The sequence below is a fragment of the Lepidochelys kempii genome, chromosome 17, assembly GCF_965140285.1.
Source record: "Lepidochelys kempii isolate rLepKem1 chromosome 17, rLepKem1.hap1, whole genome shotgun sequence".
Lineage (NCBI taxonomy): Eukaryota > Metazoa > Chordata > Testudines > Cheloniidae > Lepidochelys > Lepidochelys kempii.
The window spans coordinates 18,233,849-18,260,541 of NC_136396.1; the positions used below are offsets into that span (position 1 = coordinate 18,233,849).

General features: G+C 44.9%; 1 protein-coding gene across 3 annotated transcripts in view; it reads left to right on the forward strand.

Moving 5' to 3' along the window:
* COL26A1 (collagen type XXVI alpha 1 chain) overlaps positions 1-26,693 on the forward strand; it is a 221,080-nt gene that overhangs the window by 160,184 nt on the left and 34,203 nt on the right. For all 3 annotated transcript variants that reach the window (XM_073315529.2, XM_073315531.2, XM_073315530.2), the window contains exons 4-6: positions 3,193-3,254; positions 16,700-16,853; positions 24,302-24,418. In XM_073315529.2, coding sequence (XP_073171630.1) covers positions 3,193-3,254; positions 16,700-16,853; positions 24,302-24,418 — 333 coding nt within the window. The remainder of the gene's footprint in view (positions 1-3,192; positions 3,255-16,699; positions 16,854-24,301; positions 24,419-26,693) is intronic.

Here is a 26,693-nt window from a genome sequence, read left to right on the forward strand (position 1 = left end):
AGCATTTATCTAGCATTTCATTTTTTGAAAGCACGGTCTGTTTGTTGATGAACTAAACATCACTGCTTAGTTATAACACAAGGGTTTGCCATTTTGCATTTGTAGAACAATTTGCCTTTGCAGCATAAGTTGCTGCTTTGTGCATCCTGAGAAGTGGGTTGGAGATAAAGTTTGCACACAGATCTGAACTTTCGTACAGTTCAGGGGGTTCAGACCCATGTCGAGCTCCCTCTCAGCAACTTATGACATAAGAGCTGCTGACCTTCCCTTGCTCCTTTGTAGGAACAGCTCAAGATCCTCTGCGCCAAAGTAAAGTAACTATTAAGTTTAACAAATAACACTGTATTCTTTGAGAACTACGTATTGTATTGTAAATCTTTCTTGATTTGTCCTGGTTTTCATTAATTAACATTACATTTCTTTGGTGGGCGCGTCGGTGGACGCAAACCATAACCAAATGCCTGCATGATCTTATTACTGTAACTCTTCTGCTTCCTCATCCCCATCCCACCATGTCATTAATTATAATCACTCCTTGTGTCAGTTCGAAAATGAACCTCATGCCCAGCAAATAGATGTGCTAATGTGGAGTCAGAGAGTCTCCGTGAGCTCTGCACAAATATATTTAATTGCAGAATCAGGACTACAGTTTGTAAACTCCTCTGGCACAGATTATAAACCTGATTCTCCCCCATCAATTTGATGAAATTGAACCATGCACAGAGGGGCAGTATGAGCCCCATGTACCAGATGAATTTTCAGGTGGTACATCCATCTCCTCTTCCGCACAGGAGTGAATTTCAGACAGTACAAGTCAGTCCCACGGAAATCAATGGGAGTTAATAGTATCTTTGGGCAGGGAAAGGGGAGAATAGGGCTCCTTATTTTATTTGTTCTGTAATGCATCTGGTAACCTTTTTGGCTCTGTGAAATGATGGGTTTGTTCAATTGTTTCTTCCTGTGTGGATGAGCAAGATAAAAAGCATGTAGCCAATCTACACACAGATCATTCCTGCTTTACACACCACAAACAGTTCCGAACCAAACAAGCCTTGCCCGTTCTGTTCCATTTTGTAATAACACATTTAAGGCATTCACATATGCATGAGCCAGTTTGTGCCAGGAAAAAAAAACGTTGCCCAAGATTTATTGCTGAGAAGAAAAAATTAAAAAGGTATGTCCTGTTGACAAACCTCCCCCCCCCCCCAAAAAAAAGTCCCTTTCAATACGGAGTTGTAATGAAATTCTTGAAATCAAATCTGCCTGAGAAGTCAGATGTTCAGTTGGCAGGTGGCTGTTAGAAATTAAGGGGCCAATGGGAGTTTAAACAGCTTTAAAAATCCCACTGCAGAATTTCAGTGGCACTAATAGACCAAAGAGGAAGAACTTCTTAGGAAGTGCGTTTGGAGATTCATTGCTCTTAGGACCTGCTGCATGTGCTTAGATTGTAAGCTCTTTGGAGCAGGGACCAGTTTTTGTTCTGTGTTGTATACAGCACCTACCACAGGGGGGTTCTGCTCCATAACTGAGGTTTCTCCATGCTACCATACAAGTAATTAATAATAATAATAATCCAGGTTTCAGAGTAGCAGCCGTGTTAGTCTGTATCCGCAAAAATAAAAGGAGTACTTGTGTCATCTTGGAGACTAACAAATTTATGGACGTCAATGGATCAGGCCCTCAGTGAGCCGAAAACGGCAGATTTATTTCTGTATTTGTTTTGGAATGAGGGATGTGAGAGTAGCAACTGATTCATAACGAGGTACAGTAACCAGTTGATTATCTATAATATTCCACATTGCTCGGCTCACTTTTTCCTTTTAAAACTGCTACATTGTAGAAGCTGACACATGTGAATGAGCTAATCTGTTCTCCAGAGGGATTGGGAGACTTTCTAGTAGCCTGTAATGTAAAACACAGAGTTGCTGCCAACTTCTGGGAAAGTGGGTGATGGAGGTTAAAACCCTGACCAAAGACACTCTCAGCTGAAGATGACCCCATGGATACAGCCTGAAACAATAGCTCTGAGAGTGAACTGCTTTGTTCATCTCGGTGGGTTGTTCTCATTTGCCCCACCCCCCATTTAGTACGCCTGCTCACACAGGGTCTGGGAGAAGACCTCCCCCATTCCCTACCCTATAGGGGCAGAGTCTCCCCAGATCCCAGTTCACCCAGGGGCGGGAGGGAGAGCCTGTATAGCACTTAAAATAGTCACCGTTTCAACAGAAAGCATTGTTCAGCAAAACACAACCAAAAATTCTAAGAAATTATTGAAATGAAAACTAGGGGTAAATGCAGTCACGAAGTTTAGATACGTGATGTTCTTTAGATCAGGCAATCATTTTAAATCACACTCGCAGCCCCTTATGTTTCTGTTTGTTCTTTAGAATACACGCAGTAGAAAAGCTGGTGGTTGTCATCAAGTGCTTAGTGGCTCCTATACAGTAAAGTGAGATATGAATCACCTTGTGAGTGCTACCTAGGGCTGCTTCAGATCTGGTGCCTGACCCAGCACCTGCTAAAGGCAATGAGAGTATTTCCGTTGGCTTCATGGACTTCGAACTAGGCCCCTTGTAGGCACAGATGAGTGTGTGTGTACATACAGTGGTCACACTTTTTCACAGATGCCAAAAGTTAATCTGGTGCATCTCCCCCATGCTGAGGCTGGATTTCTTCCAGGTGGAAGGGGATTCCCTATACTTAAAACGGGGGAATGCCCCTAAAATCATCCATCTCTCTCAGAACAGAAGCAGCTTTTGAAGTGTGAGCGGTGCACGCTTGCAACGCTGTAGATATTTGATAGCTGCAGGGGGTGTATGTATTCTATGTGCAGATGCCAGCCATGTGATACATTGTGAAGCCATGTGACTATTGATCATGCAGCATTGACCTCCTCATCTACAGTCTGCCTATTGCTACATCTCAGGAACTCATTCGAACATTCCACACCTCTTAGCAGCTTCAGAACTTACGTAGATTTCGTTTACATTTCGCATGGCTGTGGCCCCGAACTTGTGCCTTGGTGTTTAATATTTAATTTTTTTTTTTGGGTCTATAATTGCCCCATAAGCATTATTTCTTAGTCTTGTGAAATCCACACGTTTGCATGGATACAGCGTGCGGGGACACTGCAGATTTAGAGCTGTTCAAATAAATTAATAAAACACTTGTTGTACCCCTTCTCTTTTCTAGAATGCATGAACTGCACAAGACTAACTGATATGACTGAGAGGCTAAACACTCTGGAAGCCAAGGTAAGCACATGGAACATGTTTGAAAGGAAAAAATAGTGACTTTCGTGCTGGGGAGAGGTGCTGAAAGGACAATCCACCAAACAGGTGCAGCATGAGCAAAAACAACGCATACATTACTTCACCAAACTACCCCACTCATATTGCGCAGCCCGGTTCAGTAATGGCCACCTCTTAGAGTACGTCTACACTGCCATTTGGACAGTACGTGTAGGCATACCCGAGCTAGCTCACTAAAAATACGGGCAGCTGCAGCACTGTTGCTTGCAGCAAGAAGCTTGGTCAAAGCTAGTTTGGGCATGCCTACCCATGCTGCAGTTGCACTTCCCTATTGCTAGGCAGACATACCTTCAGCTGGGAGGTTCCTTCAGTTTCCATTGTTCAGTGTCTCTGCGGAGGCTGATAACAAGAGGACCAATTAGTGCCCCGTGTGCGGGTGGTGCTGGGTTTATATATATATATATTTTGCCATGTAGACACTTGCCACTAGAACAGAACCAAAGATCAGCTGATGTAATCAGACTGGTATGTGATACCATTAAGGACAAAAAGCCTAAAGCAAACTTCCACATTCAACCCACAGTTGGACTGTGGCTGTATTTGTAAACGATGGTTAATGTTAGCAGCTCATTACTCTTGACAGCAGCTCATTACTCTTGATCAGAAAGTGTCCATCTGAACCCCTAGGGTTTTATTCTTTGCATTCAAGAAGTATGAGGGCAAATTTATACTGGATTCAGCTCTGTAACAATGGGATGTAAATCAGCAGTGAATTTAACCTCCGAAGGCAAATAGGTTCTGAGTGTGAGTTCCAATATTAAAACACACAGAAGAAACTCCATCCATACAGTCAGTATACAAGATGGAGGAACAGCTTGTGTATTTCCTGTGTTACAAAATCTAAATCAGAAGCAATCCAACTCAATGAAAAAGGGCAGAGATCTGAGATTTGAGGCTGTCCTTTTGTAATTGTCTCCCATAATTCTTCTCTTTAGTCTTTCAATTCTTTTTACTACTTCTCTGCTGCTCCCATCTCTCCAAATCCCTCTTTCACTTCACTGCTTCAACAGTAGCAAATAGAAGAGTGTATGGGCTATTCCAGTTCGAACGTACACATCTCTTACTCAGATATGGAGGCCCTTCCTAAGGTCTAGGCACCATATTGGTCTTTCTTCACTTTTTAAAATAAGCCTTAAGTGAGTCTTAATGTGGTGCATGTGTGCTGGCCCGCTGCACAGGAGTGAATTTTGCTCAGGATGAGTGGCGGCTTCTGTTTGCAGATTTGTCTATTAGGGATTGTCGACACTTGAAGGTAATTCAGATTAAGGTAGTGTGTGAATTTGAAGTGCGCTAGCTATTCCAGAATAACTCCATGTATTAGCACGCTAATGTATTAGCGCTAAGTCTCACATTATATTTGCTGATGTAACTGGATGAGAACTCCGTATATCAGCGTTAGGCTCTCCACCTACTTTGCATTGATCTGCTGTTCCATATTTTTCATCCACTGTGCTAATACACAATGGTTCACGTGTGTGTTGTTCAAATCTGTATTCCTCCTTTTTTCCTTTTCCAAAATATTAGGAGGATTTGATGTACCACACAGTGTTGAAAACCTTTCACAGGTGGAATTCAGTATTGTGGTTTTGGTTAAATTGTTTTAATGTGTATCATAGAATATCACGGTTGGAAGGGACCTCAGGAGGTCATCTAGTCCAACCCCCTGCTCAAAGCAGGACCAATCCCCAACTAAATAATCCCAGCCAGGGCTTTGTCAAGCCTAACCTTAAAAATATCTAAGGAAGGAGATTCCACCACCTCCCTAGGTAACGCTTTCCAGTGTTTCACCACCTTCCTAGTGAAAAAGTTTTTCCTAATATCCAACCTAAACCTCCCACACTGCAACTTGAGACCATTACTCCTTGTTCTGTAATCAGCTACCACTGAGAACAGTCTAGATCCATCCTCTTTGGAACCCCCTTTCAGAAAGTTGAGAGCAGCTATCAAATACTCCCTCATTCTTCTCTTCCATAGACTAAACATCCCCAGTTCCCTCAGCCTCTCCTCATAAGTCATGTGTTCCAGTCCCCTAATCATTTTTGTTGCCCTCCGCTGGACTCTTTCCAATTTTTCCACATCCTTCTTGTAGTATGGGGCTCAAAACTAGACACAGTACTCCAGATGAGGCCTCACCAATGTCGAATAGAGGGGAACGATCACGTCCCTCGATCTGCTGGCAGTGCCCCTACATATACATCCCAAAATGCCATTGGCCTTCTTGGCAACAAGGCCACACTGTTGACTCCTATCCAGCTTCTCGTCCACTGTAACCCCTAGGTCCTTCTCTGCAGAACTGCTGCTGAGCCATTCGGTCCCTACTCTGTAGCGGTGCATGGGATTCTTCTGTCCTAAGTGCAGGACTCTGCACTTGTCCTTGTTGAACCTCATCAGATTTCTTTTGGCCCAATCCTCTAATTTGTCTAGGGCCCTCTGTATTCTATCTCTACCCTCCAGCGTATCTACCTGTCCTCCCAGTTTAGTGTCATCTGCAAACTTGCTGAGGGTGCAGTCCACACAATCCTCCAGATCATTTATGAAGATACCCACCAAGCATCATAAAAATAGCTCCCATAAGCAGAGTCAGTTAATTCCCTTTGATCTTTGGTTCTTTCTGTGACAGCCCATTCCTATTTGTTAGATATAGTGCTTGATCTCCCTAATGCTTGTGTAGCTAATAGTTATCAGTGATCTGTCATAGGAATTCAGGGAATCTCCCGGGTGGCGGGGGAGGAGGATGGGATGGTTTTGCGGACAACACATGATTTGCTGATAATTGGGGAATTGTGTCTGAGGTGAAGTGAAGTGAAATGAGCGACGCTTTCTGGAACTCCCTCAAAGATATGTGGGGTTGTATTTCACCATGAGGAAAATAAGAAAAACATTCCAGGGAGTTGAATTCCTCAAGTGAAAACAATGGTCATGGTGTAAGGGAAGATTCTGTTTTCGATTCAAAGATGAGCTGAATAATTGTTTTTGAAGCAGTAAGTCCAGGCAGGCTGTGCGTTCCCTGGCAGTGAAGAGCAGGAGGTGTTATAAGAGGAAAGATGACTCTCCTCTTTTAACTACCCACAATGGGTGTGATTTAAAGCTCAGGGAAACCCAAGTGACAGACGCCCATTGACTTTGTCTGGCTGTTGCAACCAGCACTGTCAGCAGTTCATATGCCTCACTCACCAGAAAATGAAAATCTAGGACTCACTTAAGGCACTTGCAGCGAAAGCACCATTAGATTAGTAAGGAAGGTGCCGTGCCTGAGGAGAGCTGGTTTGTGCAATTATGCTTGCATAGGCTAATGGACGGAATGAGCCTGGTGCTGGGCTCAGTTAAACTACTGTAAATCAAAGGAGGAGTTGGGTGCCTAAGTCCCTTAGGATCCTTTGGAAGTCCCAAGCCAAGAGTGCAACTGCATTGGAGTCGATGTTGATAGGCAGATGTGAAACTGGATTAAGACAGAGGAGTGCCCTTCGTGGACAATGGTGGCAGTGAGTTCACATGTAGCAGCACTAACAGCTCAGTGCACAGATGTTTCGTAAGTGCTGGCAGCAGCATTGTATTTGCCTTCTGCATGAGAGCACTAATGAGAGAAGGAGCTGCCGGGGTCCCTTTCCACCCCTTTTAAGCTTGGCTGTAATTTGTCTATAGATGGACAAAACTGCCATGCTGTCCCATTAAAGAACTCTTGGATTTGCAGCCTTCAAGGTTGTGACCTGAACTGAAGTTAAGAGGGATGAGTTGAGATTTCAGCCAGAGAACATAGCATGCTAGTGGCTAGCCCTGTGGATCGTCTGACATTGTTAGCATGGAGGTGGATGCATGAGAAGTCCAGTGCCAAGATGTAGCCTGCGTCCCATTTAGAAGGTAATCAAAGGATTTTGGTAATATCTGAATCCCAACCAAAACCATCAGAACAACACCCCTCTTCCCCTTCCCTCTTGAGTGCTGAGTTTTGGATAGCTCAGAGTCATAGATAATTAAACAACAGCCTCCTGCCAAAAGAACTGCATTCTTGCTTTGGAATCTTGAGGAAAGCTGTGGCCTTCCAAGTCTCCAAATAGCTGGACAGTCTGTTGAATAAACAGAAAGAACAAAAGACTTGACTAGCTGGGAGAGTCGGTGACATTTCAGCAGCATTGATTCGTCTCAGCTCAGTTGATCCTGGGCATCACACATGGCATCTTTGTGTATTGTGCTACAGTGTTTTGCAGTCCCTGGCACCTTGTAATGCTGAGCAAACGCTGTCTCTCAAGGCTCCTCTAGCCTGGAAGAGGAGCGCGGTCATTCTCTATTTTAGCCGCATGATTTTAAAGTGAGCATTCACTTGTGACGTCTCTTCACATTGGTTGGAAGACTTGAGTTTTCAACACAGCTCTCCTGTAACTAGATCTTAACGCAGTTACATTTTACTGGATTGTGAAAGCAAAGGAAACCTGGGTACTTTGGACAGTTTGGAGAGACTATTTATTTTATGTGAATGGTTTCTTTCAGATTTTTCACCATTTCACCACAATGACAGCTTGAAGCAACGTTGCCATGTATTGATGTAACACAATGGCCTTGTGTTAAAATATTACATTCCATCATGACACAACAGGAAAATGGCTGAAGGAAACCCCATCCCAATTGCAAAGGGAGACAGAGAAATTGGGAATAAACCTGGATTGTGGTTAATCTCTGTGAATGTTATTCCTTTGCTCTTTGCATCTGTTCACTCTCCAGGAGTGGTGATTTGGCACCTAATCCACCTACCATGGGCCCAATTCTGCTTTTACTTATGCTGATTTTACACCAGTTTAACTTCATCGATTTCAGTGGCATTATTCCAGATTTACACTGCTAGGAGAGCAGAATCACGTTGTGTGGGGGGGGCCTGATCCAAAGCCTCTTGAAGTCAGTGGATGGGTCCCCATTGGGTCCAGCACTAGATGAAGGAAGAAGTTGAGAAGAAACTATTCTGGAGAGAGCCAAGAGATGCTGTGTGTCAACACAAACAGCACTGCAAAAGGTCACTTGACCAGCGCTGCAAAAAATAGAAGTCTTTTGGCAGCAGGCTTTTAATAGTGGAACGATGCAGAAGTCTGAGCTAGTCTGAGTTTTGCTATGTACTCCTGAAAAGGGTTTGGAAAAGATGAGGCTAAAATTGCGACTTTTTATACTCCTATGAGTAGGGCTCGGCCAGTTATCTTCCTTGACTTGGCCCTGCTCTTCCTTTTAGAGATAGCAGAACTGAATCAGAAGAAGTAAAAACCTCTCCGAATCTCCATTCGCTGCTGCATCTGAAGTGAACTTCGGTTGTGATTCAGAAAAATTGGGTTTAACTGTTTATTTTTGTGTCCCTCTGAACTTGGTTTTGGCTGGAAACAGAAGCACCCAAGTACTACAAAAGAGGCTGCAGTCACTGTATTTTTGGCTAGTGCAGAGGCAGAGGTAACAGGACATCTCTCAAAAGGCTGTTCTGAGATTTTTAGCTCAATTTGAGTGATCTTTTGGGCTTGGGTGGCTTGGCATGACAGCCAGACTTCTGTTTTAGCCTCAGGCTTAAGGGAGATTAGCTTAGTGCTCCGGGAGGAGGGAACTGTCCGGGACTAGGCTGAGATCTGGAATTTATCTGCTGCTTTGCTTTTCCTCCTATATTCAGCCCAGATCTTCTCTTCCTCACCCCTGACTTGGCTTGCAGTGTAGGAGAGCTGCTTATTGCCGGTATGCCCGTCTCACCCATGATTAGTGCTCCCTTGTGTGTGTGAAACAGAGAGCTCCCCTGTCCAGCATTTGGCTCCCTTCTCTAGCCATGCATCCCTGGCAGAGAAGAGCAATGAGGATCCGAGTGACTCCTGGAGAGGAGTGGGCTGGTGATGTGGACACACCCACACCACTGACAGGACCTGGATAAGCTGCGGGCAGCAATTCCTCTGTCAGTCACACCTCCTTCTCTTTCCTCCACTTCCCACCATGCTTCACGCTTCTCTTCCCATGCCCGCCTCTCGTTTCATCTTCCTCTTTCCCCACTCCCCTGAGGTCCCCAGAAATCTCACTGGCACTGGCTTTGCGGAGCTCCCTCTGATGCTCCGATTCCTTCTCTTCCCTCGCTTTTCCACGGCCTGCATAGCACATGAAACATGAGTGGAAGCACAACTGGGTGCCAGGCAAAGCAGAAGTCACCAACAACCGAACCATGCAAGAAAATATCATGAGTTGGAAAGCAGAGGGAGTTGCCAGAGCCAGTGTGGGAGAGAAGACACACACTGGGCAGCAAAAAGGTCCCTGTGACCTGACTCTTCTCTTTCAGACTTCTCTGGAACAAATGGGGAATTTCCTAACTCTTTGGAGGTCACTTGGAGGTGGGATGTGTGGATTGGCATCAGGTGTAAATAACCAAGAAATAAACACAGGAGTCATTAAGGCAAAATGGTTAGATGCTATCTGAGGGTGAGAGCATGAGGTAGACTTCACTCGTTTTCTCAAAATGCCTTGTGCTCTCAGTGGCCTGGTCCAGAATTGTCAAGTTTAGCACCGTGACCACGCAGAGGAAGAGTTGGGTAAAATGATGGAAAGTCAGGTTGCTCTCCTGCTTCAGCTCTGATTTATGCTGTGTGCGGACTAGAGATGGGTGACCTCACTTTGCTTAACGCTTAGCCCACTCAAATGGAAGGCTGTTTGGCAGAGAGTATTAGAATGCTGGATTGGAACTCAGCACACCTGGGTTCTATTTCTTGTCTCTTCCACTGGCCTATTGGATGACCTTGGGCAAGTCATTTCCTCATCTGTAAAATGGGAATAATGAGTCTTACCTTCCTTTGCAAAGCACTTTGTGTTCTACTGATGAAAAACACTCTATAAGAGGTAGGTGGTATTCGTTTTTTTAATTATGTGTTGTAGGTTTGAAAGTTTGACTCGTGCTCAGGTATCGTGTTCCCGATCTGTTTATTGCCGATTAAAGAAAGGATCCTGGGAAGAGGAGAAAAAACAGGCGGAAGGAGAATCAGAAAGGGGGCCAGGTGAATAATTTCAGAATGGGTGATGAAAGGGAGTGGAGAGGGGAGAAAATTCTAAAAATAACAGATGCTCTAGGCTTGGCTTAATTCACTCTTTATCTGGTTTTACACCATTGTGGGACCATTTGACCTCAGCGGAGGTACTCCTACTTCACATCGGTATGAGACCAGATTCCAATTGTGCCCGACCAGCCTTTTGGGAGTGGGATTTCTTTTACCCCAACGCATAGTACAGGCTTTTCACTAGCTAGAAAAACACAGAGCCGGAATTCTGCCATCAACTGTACCTTGATTAAATCTCTTAAGTCTAAAGGGTGTAAAACTGGAGTGAGTGAGAGCAGAATCCAGCTCTATGCAGTCTTATTGCCTCCTTTGAATACATTATTCTCTTTTTGTAAGGCATGCAGACAACTTACATCTGTATTATCACATAAAAAGGTCCCATTTGTTTTATTCTGCTATACACCCATATCTTTTCACAAATTCTATCCAAGGGTTGCAGATAGTGTGATATTAATCTCATCTTTTGGTGATTGTTCAAATGCAATATTTGATGCGAGTCGATATAACCCATTCTTATCTCCTGACGCTACTTTTAAGAAGTCTGTGGCATTTCACAGTGATTTAAATGCAAAGAGATACATTACAAATCCTGTGTCTGACTGATTCATTGTGTGATTGATAAATGATCTGCATATTTTCTGCATGAAAACAGTCCTTGTAAGGCGATACCCTGCCCAGAAGTCTGTGAAAGGTTAAAGGAAATTTTTTAAACATGTATAGACTTTAGACCAATACACTGTTGTTTTTTTCTGCTACATGAAATCCACCCTATTTATTTAGAATATAATATCACACTCCACTTTTATAACCCTATCTTTTTTTAATTACTAGGTACAATTATGTGGAGCCATAGTAACAAAAAAACAATGACAATTACAATACAGATGTTAAAGTGCTCTTGACCTGTTCCGAGGGGGGATAGATTTAAGAAATGCATACGACAGTTATGTTTTATGGGGTTCACCTCTTCCCTTGAAAGATATAAAATGAAACTAGCTCCCACTGTAACACAGCGGTAGTCATAAATACTAGAGATTGAATATCCCCATATAGTACTATAACCGTGCTCACAAGTCCTCTAGAATGGAAAATCCTGTTCCTCTGTTGTATGGCAAGGATGCTTACAGGTAAAGTAGATTGGGTCCTATTGTTATTAAGTGCTGATGTTTCATGGATATTCCAGGTCTTGTATGTCACACACACTGGTGGTGAACATTTCATAATGTACCTGGTATGCCACCCCACAAAGAGGTGGTAAAGTAAATCCCTGAGATTCCCGTTGCCCGGGTCCAGATCCCACATTTCTATTTCTAACAATGCCGTGACTTTTAAGAATGTTTTAGGCAACTTTCCAGTCAGCAGTTCATTTAATATCTTGCCTATTGCTCCTAACAAGAATGAAAATCAGGATGGGGTTTAAAACCACCTTTGTACAAGTCTTAAAACGGGAGCTTCTGAGGCTTCTGCAGCTCAATTAATGTAAAACAAATGTCCAGGAGGGTAAAGAACAATTTCATGACTAATTTTAACTAGGGAGGGCCTGAACCAAAACCCAGTTCTGAACAACTCAAACTTTGGATCAAGAGCCATTTGTGAATGACACAACTGGCTCCTGTGGTCTTGCTAATGAGCAGAATTTATCCTCCAGATTGGGACAACTTGGGGAAGTTCAGATCTGGCCTACCTCTTATTCTCACGTACTACTATAATTAAGAATGACAGTGCAAAACCTCTCATCCTAAAGCCTAATAATTCCCAGCCCTCACTTCTTATAAATTTCAGGCTTGATGAGAAATCCTTTCCCTGAGCCTGTGACTCTCCGACTGTCCCATGTGGCTGGCAAATGTTGTGATTCACTTTCTGTAACCAGTCTTGCACTGTAAAATATCCCCCCCCCAATATGTGTGTTAAAATTTCTCTAAAGTAACCTTAAACATTTCTATTCACCCACAACACACAACTTACTTTTGCCAAGGAAATGTGTGCCTAGGATGGTAGATGCTTTTGCAGGGCTGTTATATGGGAAATGAAAAACACCCAAGAATTTTTTTAAGGTAGAGGAATATTTTCACAGACAAATTCCAGCTTGATTTAGATAAAAGGTGCCCTGGGAGGGATTTTCAAAGGCCATTAGAGGAGTTAGGCACCTAAATCCTTTGACTATCCCAGCCCATGTGTGCAAATATTCACTCTAATCCCTGGGGTGAAATTCCAATGGAATTTCTCCTGATTTACATTGACGTAAGAGGAAAATCAGGCCCATTGACTTCAATGGAGTTACTCATGAGCTACATCATGCTAAGTAAGAGATGAATCAGGTTCTTATTGTGGCTCCTCTGTTGTGTCGCTTTCCTCTTAGTGGCAAACTGAGGCTAAAGGTCACAAGGCAGTATGACCATTGAGAGTGCTGACACAACCCTCCCAGCCTCACTTACCTGGTGTCAAATGTCATAGTGCAGACCTGATCACAAGCAGATATCTAAGGTCAGAGCCATTGCTGAGATCAGATGTTGCTTTCACAAGTCTGACATCTCACGGTGGCAAAGCTTGGGCACTGTGTTACTTTCTCGAAGGGTGACGCTAAATTGGGCAAAGAAGAACGCTGTGACTGGGGAGGTGGAAGCGAGATTATAGCTCTGGTATATTTTTATGGGGTGTTTTAAAATTATGGAGGCAAATCTGATTTCACTCTGAGCTCTGCAGTGAACTCTCAGCGTGGCATTTGAAGGATTACTGGATCCTTTCCACATGCAGTAGTTTAATGGACTCCAGTACCAGGCTTGAAGTGGTTCCCATCATATACAAGATTTACAGTTTGGTTCATTGGCATTCAGCACCCTCACTATACAAATTGTTCCAATGTCTCTGTACAGAGTTATGTGAGATGTGGTGCTTTAGATTCACAGGGGTTAAGTGTCTCAGTCTAAACTTGGCTAGTTTCAAACCCCACTGAGCTTTGTCCGGTTTTGCACCCAAACCAGCTCATTAGCCCAAGTTTTATTCTGTTCTGACTTCCCCTCATGAAATACCATTGACTTTGTAGTAAATGGTATCCGTTCTGCCGGTCTTTTTTGAACCAGCATATAGAATTTAATAGAGAATTATACCCCTGCTATAGAAGTTATAAGGGTAACCATATGCTTCAGTGCTTTGCTGAACAGGGATAGACTTTACCTCATGGTTTGCTCATCGTTTCAGGGTTCTGTCTCCCAAGAACAGCTAACGAGATTACAAATAATTGATGGGCCAGAAACCTTTTTCTTCAGAGCTGCCTTGGGTCAAAAGTTGCCATCAACTATTGTTCACGAAGTAATTTATCTTTTAAACCTGTAATGAAATCTGTGAAATTGTTTGTGATCATACTAATTATGTTGTCCCCTCAAGGGAAAGTCCTCTGGAACTTAATAGGCATGAAACCAGTAGGGTCCTATAGAAATCACTCTGGGCATCTACAGAATTTAATAGAAACTCATTGATTTTCTTTAGAATTTTGAAACTGAGCTATGGAACTGAACAGAGAACTGTATCCTTGCTATAGAATTCCACGGGTTGGTTTCAAAATTCTATAGCAAGGATGCTGTTCTCCATCAAATTCTGTACGACTTCCAGCTCAGCCCTATAGCTGGGTGAAAGATTTTTATATAGCTTACTACACCAAATATTTTGCTCAGAGAACATGACACAATCTGTCCAAGTTATTCAATGAGTATTACTCAACTGGCTCAAGTCTTTGCTATCTTACATTACAACTTTTTGGGACTTCTAAGCTGTCCTCTGAGTCCTCTGAGCCCAAACCAGTTTTGGAAAACGTACTTAGAACTACAGTGCCCGTCTTAGTGACTGTTAAGTGTAGGCAGTCAATGTGGAACAGTGTGTTCAGAATTATTGAGCTACGCACCTTAAATCCTTTACAGCATTTATCAGCAGAGCACTCATTTAAAACATGTTGTTTTAATGCAAAAGACTCCATTGCCACTGTTCTGTGTTGATTATGTGGTAACACGTTTTTATTATCACCCACAAAAATGACTCAAAACTGTTCCATTCCAGACGTGAACTTTGGTAGAACTCAGTCAGCTCCGCTAATAATGCAATGGTACAGGGCCCTAGATGCCCCCACTTCACTGTGTTCTGCATACCCACCTAAAATTGTTGTTGTTATTGATTTAAATGTGTTCCTTTAACATAGCACCTCTAACAAGCGTCAGAGCACTTAGTTCGTGTAGAGATCGCATCATTTCCCCCAGTGCTGAAGTGCAGCCTCCTTTGTGTTGAGAGGTGGAAACAGATATAAATCAACGTTATCCAACAGTTTTGGAAAGGGAATTACTAGGATAAATGCTGATTCAGGAAAGCACTTAAGCATGTACTTAAATCACAAGTCAATGGGACTTGTGTGTGCTTAAATTATAGCACGTGCTTAAGTGTTTTTTTTCTAAATTGAGACCACAGTTCCTTCAAAACTGGAACAAGAAAAGAATTGGATGGAAGAAAAAGAGTGCAACAGGCCCACTGAACTAAATTCACCCCAGGGCTAACATAACCACAGGCACTGGAGTTAAATTAGGGGTCAGTGTGGCCTCGTTTCTTGATGGTGGTTTCCTGCCTCCCTCTTCATCAACCTAATGTTCAGAAACCAAGACACCAGTCCCTGTGAATAATGACCTTGAAGTCAAGGAGGGCGTTCTGCTAGTTCGTGCCAGCAGAGGTTCAGTTCTTTGCACTTAACCTAGCTCCCAGTTTAATTAGTCTCTGCTGTGCCCTTGTCAGGCTAATGTGTTCTGCAGAATGTTCGTCATTTCTGGCTTTGTCGCGTTATTGGCTCCCGCCATACATTGTACTCAATAAATTATATACTCCATAATTTTTGGAAGTTTAAAAAAAAAAAGCATCATTCTTATTTATAAATTACACCGACTTTATTATGTAAAAATCAACGCAGCACATAAAGGCTCAAAAATTCTTGATGATTTCGAGGCTAGCTTTGAGTCAAGTACTCCTTTTATTTTCTTGAGCTCTAGATCAGTGTGGGCATGTCTGCACAACCCAGGTCGACAAACTTGGGCTGGCAGAGCTCGTACTGGTGCTCTAAAAATAGCTGTGTAGACAGCGCTTTGAAAAGTTGTGGCTCGGGCTGGAGCTCACGCTCTGAAGCCTTGGGACATGGGGATGGGCAAGCCCAGCTAGCCCAAGTCTGGGAGGCTTGCTGTCATGGGCTGTGTAGACGTACCTTATGTGGTTAGGAGATGTACAAGGGAAAAATGTGGTGCTATAGGGAAGGGCCGTTACGTTGTTTTGCAGGACTTTTTCCAGGTCAGCACTGAGCCATTGCCCCAACATGGTATTTCAAAAGAAAATTCTGCTGGAGATATAATCTTGTGGATTGACCCCACCCACCCCTGTTTTTATGGGAAATTAGGTCCTGATTCTGCCAGATGCTAAGTGCGCTGAATTCCCACTGACTTTGTGGCCCTCCTCTTGGCCTCTGTTTATAGTGCCGTAGAGGAATACTAGTAATATTGTATTTACAGTGATGTTAGTGTACTTGGCACTGTATAATGCACAGAGGGAGATATGGCACTGGTCCCCTTTCCCAAGGAGTCTACATTCTAAATAGCCCAAACGGTTCAAACCCAGAAAACATCAGATTGTTAATTATTTGGAAGTGGCATCCATTAACTCAAAGTTACAGCTGGCATTTTGCGTACTATGGCTTACTACTGAGCTGAGTTGTGTGGAGAAAAGAGGAAAAATTGCCACCGTTTTAAAAATTGTGTTCTCCCCAGCTCCCCCTGCACACACACCCCCTTTTTTTAAATTCCAAAATTGAGCTGTGTCTGAAAATCAGGGAAAATGTTGTCCAGATTCCCCTCTTCAACTTTCAAAATGTTGTCAGAATCTTGAAAATTGCAACCGGTGCCAGTTCTCAGGCCCCGAAATTAATTTCATACAGGCTGCCAAGCCTCCCTTCAGCATGGTGTTACTGACCTGAGCTGCATTTATACAAGTGACGTAGAGCGGTGAAAGGCTCCGTCCACTAATACTAATGTCGTTCACTGACAACATGTTGCTTTTCTCATTAAGGGCCCAATCCTGCATGATGCTCAGCACCTCCCTGCAAACACCTCAATACACTGTGCAGCCCACTGGGGTTCAGGGCACACAGTAGAGTCCCTGGAGTGCAGTAATTGAAACTCTAGTCACTTATAGACTTGACCCTGAGATTGCCCAGCACCTCCCATTGACCTCAGTGCTGAGTGCCTCTCTGAATCCAGCGTTCTGGAGTATGGAGCCATCTTGCCCAATTACGTTTTTCTTCCTGTGACTTGTGTTTAGATTCTTCTGCTCGAGTCTGCAGAGCGCACCCTCCCTTCAGAGAATGACCTGCCAATCACGAGGACGACAGCCACGTGGTATGATGAATTGCTCCCAGATGCTATTCCCCTGGTAAATCCTGGGACTGTGTTGAGGAAGCCGGTGGGACCAGCTGGTAAGCATATAGCCAGGCATTAACTCTGACTGCCTTCTGTAGTGTCAGATGCCCAGTACAAATCCAATTGTGAGTTCTGCGTGATAACTAATGAATAAGTTGCTTCAGTGCAACGTGGTCTTAGAAACTGCCTTGGGGTTGAGCACATCCATGACTCAGAGTGAAATATTTCCTGTTCTTTCTAGCTATCGGGAGTGGGAGTTATAGGAAAAGGTTTTCAAAAAGGCAGATGTAAGTTGCACACATGACATTTGTGCCCATGTTTTTGAGCCTACAGGGAACTGCAAGTACCAGTCCCAGCACTTGTGCCTCCCGCTACCTTAGGGCAGTTGCAGACTGGGGGGTTATTGGCCCAGGTCCTCAGAGTTGCATCTGCAGTTATCTTTGCACCCGCAGCAAAGCAGTGGGAGCTTCAGCCTGGCTGAAAATATACATTACAAAGAGAAAACAAACCCCACAGAGATGTGTTTTCAGAAGTCTCAGCCTAACTTGGAGGGATGGAATAGAACCAGTGATGGTGAGATCTGGAGCCACACTTCCCCAGTGCTGGAAGCTATTCAAATCTGGGTTTGATTTGATCTGCCATAGCTGCAAGGACCATTTGTGAATCTTATCTTCCCCAGAGCTCAGGGTGAGTGAGGGGTTTGCTTTAAGTCTCTCTCTGCTAAATTGTGAGCACAGATCTTGTGTTCACACGTCCAAAATGGTATACTCGGATACAGCTACCTGTCACTCTAGTAGAACGTGGGATTTGCGTGCACAGTTTAGGCAGTTTGTCTGTGCAGCTCAGCTCTGTGGACTGCATTCTTCCTTCTCTCTGAAAGAAGAGATCTATGAGTTACAGATGAACTGCATAATATAAAAATGAAACTAAATCCTGTACTGTTTTCTGGAACATTGCAGGATCTACTCCTATTTCTCCTCTTTAATCTCCTCCCCTCACAATCTCCCCCCCACCCCATCCTTCCAGCCAAGGGGAGCTGGATATGACTTCCTCAAAACCCATTATTACTGTTCTTGCATTGGTGAGGATGCTGTTATATAAAGTGAGGAGCTTTTTGCTTCTTTTTCATGCGCCTCAGCCTCTGCAGGGAAGAGCGTTGCATCCCAGGAAAAAAGTGGCCAACCTCGGGGGGGAACATTCCAGTCCCCTTTTGCCAGCCTTAGTGGTCTGTTCTTAAACTGTGTGTTTGTGTTGGCCCAAGAAATCACTAAGAGCTGACTCCTGGTTCCATTGACGCTAAGCTTGCATTAGGAGCAGTAGGTATTTCTGTGTCTTGTAAGGAAAATGTTTACACACAATGGATGGGGATTTTCACTGTGAAACATTCCTGAAAAATCTAGAGACCCTGGGGGTACCCTAGAAAGGACATGTAATGCTCATCGATTGTATTCAGAATGTAGCACTTCTCTGGCAGTGAGCCCTGGATTGGGAGGCCATTGATGTATTAACAGGAAAGATGTTCTGTTAATGATAAATCTGTGGCACAATGCAATATATTATTTTAAATTGAGCATAAACAGATTTGGGCTGTTTTATGATCCCTCCTGTGGTGTGCAAAAAAAAAAAGTTACAACAAATCTTCAGCTCGGCTGTCTTGGCTAGACAGGTCTCCTAGCATTGTATTTCTTTGACCTTGGCACGCTCACTTCAAGATCCTCACTTTCTACTTCCAAGGCCCTGTCTGACAGTTGCTTTCCCGGCTCCCAGCGTTCTTCCTTATCTTCCACAGGGCCTAGTGTTGGTTTATGTTTTCCTTTATTTGTCAGAGCCGTTTATTATGGCAGCCCTTCATGACTGCAGCAGACTCGGAGCACGGATGCAGCCAACGCAGACCAGATGTAATCCTTGTTTATAACTGGACAGGATGCCACAACAGGGAAGGGAGGCTTTCTAACGATATGTTCTGCAAAGTATTTTTAGCATGACAACTACAGTTGCCAGTAACTGAATTAAAGCAGCATTTCCCCAAGCGTCCATTAGGTGCTCATTTCTTCTTCCCCATTTCATTTATTTTTGCTCTCGGGGTCTCTCTGCACCTGCACTTCATTTTATCAGTGTCTGTCCAGGAACAAGATTGAAGACTCCACCCACCTGACTTAAATTCCCTTACTCCACTTCAAGGGTCCATGGGCATGATATTTTTCCTTGTGCTCTTACAGTGTTGGGAAGTTACCTCCTGCCTAGGCCACTGCCATTGTTTTTTCCAAGGGTGGTTCCCATTAGAAGTGGGTTTGGGTTCGATGCTTTGAACAGTGGGAATGGTTCAGAATGACCTTGTAGCGTTGACTGACTGAGACCTTTCCAGGCTAAGATCCAGAAAAACTTGCTACTGTTTACTGCGGTTGATATTTCTTCCCTGACTGACAGGAGTTAAACTAGACAGTCCTTTAAAAGCAATTAGAGCTGTTGAGACAGCTGCATCACTGGACTTTCTGATCAGCTCATTAATCAACAGGCCTGTATTTAACTGAGGATTAAAAAAAAGACTCAGATTTTAGCTAGTGGGTAATGGGAGACGTATTTTTCATCTGCATTTCCTCTCCACCCTCCTGCTCTTTTAATTAGAGTCTGAACAGCTAGTGCCACAGAGAAAGTGATTGGTGTATCTATTTCTCCCCTTTCAAAGCACAAAATGTTGTTCATTTCTGTATGTATGGTGCCTCCAGGAATGCAGGCAAGATCATGAGCTTCAAATGAGAGTCCTCCTATAACTTGGGGTGGGGGAGGCGCCAGAGAGAGATGTGTGGTGATGTGGTGCCCTGTAGATACAGAGAGGTTGGGTTTCTTCTTTGGGTTTTACCTCTCTCTTGCTGGCATGGCATTAACTCCCCAGGGCAGACGTTCATCTGTCCTCAGATGTTGGGGAATTTAGAATACCAGCTGCACAAGGAGGGATAAAATTGCTGCTCCAGGTGGATAGTTGGAGGCAAAAGGAGCTAGCAAGTATGTTACTGAGTGAAAAAAGAAACCCACATCTGATGATGATGATTTACCTGTATTACAAATAGCTAGGTACCTAGAAACACTGACTGAGATCAGGGCATCGTTGTTCTAGGCACTGTACAAACAAACAGCCCGTGTGAGACAGTCCCTGCCCCAAAGAGTTTCCAATCAAAATAGACAAGCCAGACAAAGGATGGGAAAAAAAAGAGGCACAGAGAGTTGGCCAAGGTCACATGGCAGACCCATGAGTAGAACCCAGATCTTCTCAGTCCTACTCTGGTGCCCTAGCCAATATGCCTCCACAGCCCTCTTCCTCTCCTTTCATTTCTCTGGCTCTCATCATTTTCAAGGTTTGAGCTAGATTCTCAGCTGGTGTAAATCAATACCGAAAGATTTCATTGGAGCTACGCTGACTTATCCTAGCTACAGACCTGACCCACCGGTTTTGTTTTCTCTTTTCTTGTATCTTTTTTTTTTTTTAAACATTTGTCTCTTTTGAGCCGGTAACACCATTTGTCACCGGGCTGAGCATTTGTCTGATATATTACTCAGTGCTGCAGCTCCTGGTCCTTCCATTAGCACTTTCTACCTGCAGGGAAATAAGTGCCATCTCCTTTAAATCTCTTCTGTAACAGCACGATTGAGGCTGTTGGCAGCAAATGATTGCTCTTGGTCTGCAGAAGTTAACAGGGTTGAATTATAATGGTTGAACTTGATGATTGAGGCCATTTTGTATGATCAAGGGCATATTTTGACCCAAGCTCAGTGCGTTGTGCCTGAAAACAGTCTATATTTTTTATTCCTCCCTCTGTGCAGGAAGGAATTCTCAGTGACAACAATTCAGAATTGTGTGTGTGTGTATGTTAGCTTCAGTACATGGTCTAGTGGCTGCTTACAGTGCCCTGCGTGGATGGCCTTCTTTTCTTAAAGGGGCCAATGCACACCTACCTAAGCTTGCCAAATATATCCTCTTGTCCAGGGGCAGCAGGTTGTATAATTTTTGGTGGTGCCCAGAACCCACCCCTGCCCAAACTCTGCCCCCCACCTGCCCAAGGCTCTGGGAGGGAGTTTGGGTGAGGGAGGAGGTCTGGGGTGCAGGCCCTAGGCTGGGGCAGGGGATTGGGGTGCAGGCTCTGGGAGGGAGTGTGGGGGTGGGAGGGGGTGCGGAGGGGGAGTGAGGGCTGTGATGTGTGGGGTGAGGGCTGTGGGGTGTAGCTGCAGATGAGGGGTTTGGGGTGTGGGAGGGGCTCAGGGCGAGTGTAGGGGGTGAGAGCTCGGGGGCTGGGAATGAGGGGTTTGGGGTATGGGAGGGGCTCAGGGTGAGAGTAGGGGTGTGGGGGTGAGGGCTCTGTCTGGGGCTGGGTGGGTTGGGGTGTTAGAGAGGCTCAGGGCTCGGGCAGAGGGTTAGGGTGCGGGGGCATGAGGGCTCTGGCTGGGGCTGGAGATGAGGGGTTTGTGGTGTTAGAGAGGCTCAGGGCTCGGGTAGAGGGTTGAGGGTGCGGTGTGGGGGATGAAAGCTCTGGCTGGGGGTGTGGGGATGAGTTTGGGGTGCAGGCAGGCTGCTCCGGGACTCCCCCAGCCCTTTCCCTGCCGAGAGCTCTGGGGGAGGAGCCCTCCTTTCCCGCCCCCAGCAGCACACTCATGCCCACCACTGTCACTGCATGTGCTCCTAGGGCCCCTCTCAGGCCTAGGAATCTCCCTCCCCTCCCCCGTGGTGGGTGCCCGGGGGAGCTGCGTGCGCCTCCTCTCCTGCTGTTGCCCCCGACTGTAGCCTCCCTGGGGGGCGAGGGATGGGGCTGCCTCCTTGCCCAGCATGGGGCAGGACGGGTGACTGTGGGCGGGGGTCCCCCCTGTGCTGGTGGAGGGTCCCGCCGGAAAAGGGAAGGGTCTGAGGTGGAAGGGCAGGCTCAGTCAGTCTGCCCTGGCAAGGGAGAATGGGGGGCGCTAGGACCCTGCGGCAGCAGTTGCTGCAGGGAGGCAGCATGGAGCTGCAGAGGTGGGGAGGCGCATGGAGGGCTGGGGGACACTTCAGGGGAGGCACAGGAGGACGGACACCCAGCTCCAAATATTGGTGGAGCTGGGCCCCTGGGCTCTGAATATTGCTGATGCCAAGGCACCACGTGGAGATATAATTTGTGGCCTATGCTCTTGTCATGTTAGATGACTCCCGTACCAGATCCATGAGGCTGGCCCTGTCAGACACTGAAAAACCTTTTGTGTCCTATGGATGAACAATCTTGTTTAGGGAAAAATGAAAAACCTTCCACGAATCTTTGCTCTGCATTCAAATCAAATCAGAACTCTGTTTGATGGCATAAAATAGTCTTAATTTTTTAGGATGGTAGTGGTGTTAGTCTGTATCAGTAAAAAGAACGAGGAGTACTTGTGGCACCTTAAAAACCCTTAAGATCCGATCTGATCCTTTCATTCCCAGAGTCAGCTGGGATAAGAAGTGGAAGTTCCAAAACACTGTGAGAAAAATACTTGTGTCAATATTTACAAACCAGATAAAAGAAAGAAGGACGGGATCTTTATGAAAGCCTGTTCTCTTGTGGTTAACATCTCCAAGATATGCAGATAGTTTGGATGAGTATACCCAGAATAGGAATCAGATCCACACCTGCCAAAAAGGTAACCCAGGCTTGGTGTATGCTTAAACGTTAGGTCAACATAGCTATGTTGGTCAGGGGTGTGAAAAAACCACATCCCCAGCCGACCCAACCACCAATGTAGACGCAGCTATGTCAACCGAAGAATGCTTCCCTGGACATCACTGGGGGAGGTGGTGTATCTTCACCGACAGGAAAACCCCTTTTGTCAGCGTACGGCTGCGTCTACATTACGGAGTTGTGTCAGCATAGCTACAGCAACTTAGCTATGGTGATATCGTCTCCATAAACATACCCTAAGGATTTGGTCTCCAGTGCTTATCTCAAGCTCTTGGAGCTGCAGATCTCATGTGTTCATCATTTATTGCAAGATCTTCAATCCCTTGTGCACAGGCCATGACGCTGATACCTGGCCAGCCCATGTTGCCCTCCAGAGGCAGCTGGGAGTGATGTCTGAGGGGCTGGTGCCTCTCCTGATCTCAAGCTGTGGTGGAGGGGAGAGAAAGGGTGGGATTTCCCTATCTGACAGTTTAAAAGTGTATGAAAATGAAACCTGCCCTCTGTGTGTTTGAGAGTTCTATTTTCCGATTCACTACATTTACAAGTAAAGTTGGGCCTGAGCGAGTACCCTAAATCTGAACATTCAGAACTAAACTTCCCCAAAGTTGTGGCTTGCATTTCTCTCTCTTTCTGAGTATTCCAAAGCCCCTGGTAGCACAGATCTAGGAGCCAGGAATTCCTGAGTTCTTCTAACCCTGTCTCTGACACTGACTTGCTCAGTGCCCTTAGGCAAGTCACTTAACTTCACTGGGGCCAAAAACATTTACCTACCTTTCAGGGGAGTTGCAAGGATTAGGCAGTGTTTGGTCAGTGCTTTTAAAATATATATATAGCCAAAGCACCTATTACCTTGGTGTGCAAGAACAGACATAGTGTTTGATATCAAGCACTAGACTATATAAGTGATAAACATTATTATTATTTTGTCAGCCCAAAGGAAACAGCAGAAACATTTAAACCATTCGACCTTTCCACAACTTAGAGCCTAGAGGAAGAACTGCCTTCCTGCTTGCGTACAATGTACACCCTGCTCTCTGTGCCTTCTGTCTGCTTACCCAGGGTTTCAGAGGAATATGCTATGTAACTCACTTACCTGGGGTCACTGTGTTACAAGTATCTCCATGTATTTTTGTTCAGCACTCTCCTCAATGACACAAACGGGTAACATCTAGTTGCCACGCTGGGTCTGGTTCAGTCACACGTGTTTGTTGACGTGGGCAGTGTTTGTATTAACTGGGACATATATTAGATGTAATGAAATACTAAATGAATGGAGGAGACATACCACTCCTTTGATGTGTAATAGACAATCTCTTTGTGGTAGTGGAAGTCATTCTAGTACCTGCTTTCACATAGGTATCAACTGGATCATGTCATATTAAACTTGTATGGGACGAAAAGCTGGGTCTGGGTTAAGGAGGTGAAGGAGGGAGTAGGGACTTCAGTAAACCCCTGCCTTGTGCCTTGTAGGTGTACTGGTTTGGGAGGGGGGCCACTGCAAGTTTAGATTAACACAAGGATGGAGGCACTGGCTAGCATGCTGGCCTGTGCATCAACACTCCAATGGGCATGATCTGTTGACTAGCATAGATACTGCTGTCTGCAGCATGCGATCTGCGATCTGTGAGCGAAGCTCTCCTGCCCAGTGTGCTGGTAAGCTGGCACTCATGGGGTCAACACCACTCTCCCTTGCTGCAACCAAACAGAGCAGAAACTTCCCCTGAGTCAGCTGTACCTCTCAAAATCTCTTTGGGTTGCTTTCTGATGCGTAAGCGCGTATAATAACTCCAGTGTCCTAAGCTCCAACTAGTTTCCTATTTGAATGTTTGCAGGGCTCCCCGGGCAGATTGGGCCCCCAGGCCCAATTGGACCAGTTGGACTTCCAGGACCACCAGGACCAAAAGGAGACAGGGGACAAACTGGCGAGAGAGGACCAGCAGGGCCGCCAGGTGAGTCTCCTAGGGGAACTCATGCTAGGAAGCTCATCTTACTCTAGACAAACTCCTCTGCACATAAAGGGCCTGATCACATGATGGGCTGAACATCTTTAGGTCCCATTGAATCAACTCTCTCTGATCAGTGAGTGTTGAGGGCACTCAGCCCCTCCCAGGACTGGGCCCAAAGTTTTAAATTAACATAGACACCCCCTTAGTCCATCCATGTAGCTGAAGAGTGATTATTCTGGGATGCCAGCAGTATCTAATAGGAGATGTAAAACCAGTCTCTGTCCAGCTAGTAAGCAGAGTAGAGCTTTTTTCCTGTTTAGCCCTTTCACTGCTCCATCCTGCTTTTGGGGAGCATGCGTAGCTCATGGGGAGGAATTTTGCTTCTCTCGTCAGGTACGTCAAGCAATCAGATGGTTAACATTGAAACAATAATGCTGTCTACATTAAAAGAAAGGGCCCTAGATAGGGCGCTCCCTTCTGAATGCAACCTATTCCTGAGCTAGGAGACTTCACTCATCCCCAGAATGTTACTAAATCTTGTGATGGAGACAATGCTATGCCAAGCTGCCAGACAAGCGGCATACGTACTGATTAGCAGTGCTTCATAAATCTCCAAGCCAGGGAAACAGTTGAAACCCGGAGTGTGCCTTAAATGTCAGAGGTTTCAGAGTAGCAGCTGTGTTAGTCTGTATCTGCAAAAAGAAAGGAGTACTTGTGGCTCCTTAGAGACTAACCAATTTATTTGAGCATAAGCTTTCGTGAGCTACAGCTCACTTCACTTCACTGAATGCATCCGATGAAGTGAACTGTAGCTCACGAAAGCTTATGCTCAAATAAATTGGTTAGTCTCTAAGGTGCCACAAGTCTTCCTTTTCTTTAAATATGAGAGTGGCCCCAGAGACATCTTGGCATTTGCTGCGGTCCTGAAAATGGCTGAGGTCTGGTCTGGGATGTCTTGACTCTGGTTTCTCAGAAACAAGATAGCCCTCCAACCCCAAAGAGAGCAGCATTAATCTGCCCATTGCACAATTTGGTTCCCGACCTGCTTGGGAGGGTCGCTCAGAATAATACTTTGCATTTCTTCGCTGCCTTCCATTTGCGTAACTCAAAGCCCTTCACGAACATTAGGGCGATGTTCCCCCTCCCCTCTCCCATGCAGAATTGCAGCGTGAGGCCTATGTAGAACTCCAGCCCTTGTGCGGATCCTCTGCACAGGGGTGAGTTTCATCCTTAAGTTAAACTTCACAATGCCCTTGAGCCAGTCAGGCCTTATGATCTTTGTTTTGCAGAGGGGGAAACCGAAGCAAAATAGGCTCAGCCCCAAATTACCCATATTTAGGACAGCTAAATAAGAGTGAGCTGAATTTCAGAGGTGCTGAATGCCCACACCTCTAACCAAAATTAAAAATCCTCTGCATTTTGCTAATAGGGACAGGGTGGGACTGTATTGGTCATTGTCAGGTGCCTGATATTTCAAGCCAACTGAAAGGGCTTTTATTTAACTTAACAGATGTGGTTCTGAGACAAAACTACTGCTTTTCATTCTCTCTCTCTCTCTCTCTCTCCCTCCCCCCTCCCATTTCCCACCAGTTCTGTCGATAATGAATGTTTTTTCATGTAGAAATCTTCAAACTCTTCCCCAGAGAAGTTGTTCTGTCCCGTGCATCCACCGCGGTCTCCTGTGGAGTTCACTGAAAAGAATCACTCATTTAAAACTAATAAACAAGGGTTTTTCAGTGGAAAATTGGGAGGGGGGGGGGTTGTCCAATTTTTCTTGCCACAAGTTTCTGCTTTCCCAAGAAAATTTGATTTTCACCAAATACCCAAAAACTTGAATATTTTCACTGAAAACCAAAAATTTTTAGTATTCAAATTTCTGTTAAAAAGTGAAAAATTTCCATAAATTTTTTTTTTGGAGCAGCTCTATTAATAACTGCCTGTTTTCCCCTGTGACCTGGCAGGAATCAATTTGTGATGGGCTCAGCAAAAGGCTGGGAACCAGGCAGTGCTATTGGTTTGCTTTGTGGCTTTGGGAAAATCATTTAACCCTTCTGTGCCTCAGTTTTTCCATCTATAAAGGGAGGAGGGGAATAATGATGTGGACTTAGCTGTCTCCCTCGGATGTCATTGAAGTTTCCTGAAGGCTTGTGTGGTGCTCTGAAAATGGAAGCTGCAAAGTATTCCTATTAACATTAACCCTTTTTCTGTGTAGCTTCCGTGGCTCCATTCCACACTGAATAGCAGCAGCTTCTAGAATCATTTTAAATGGTGCACTTCA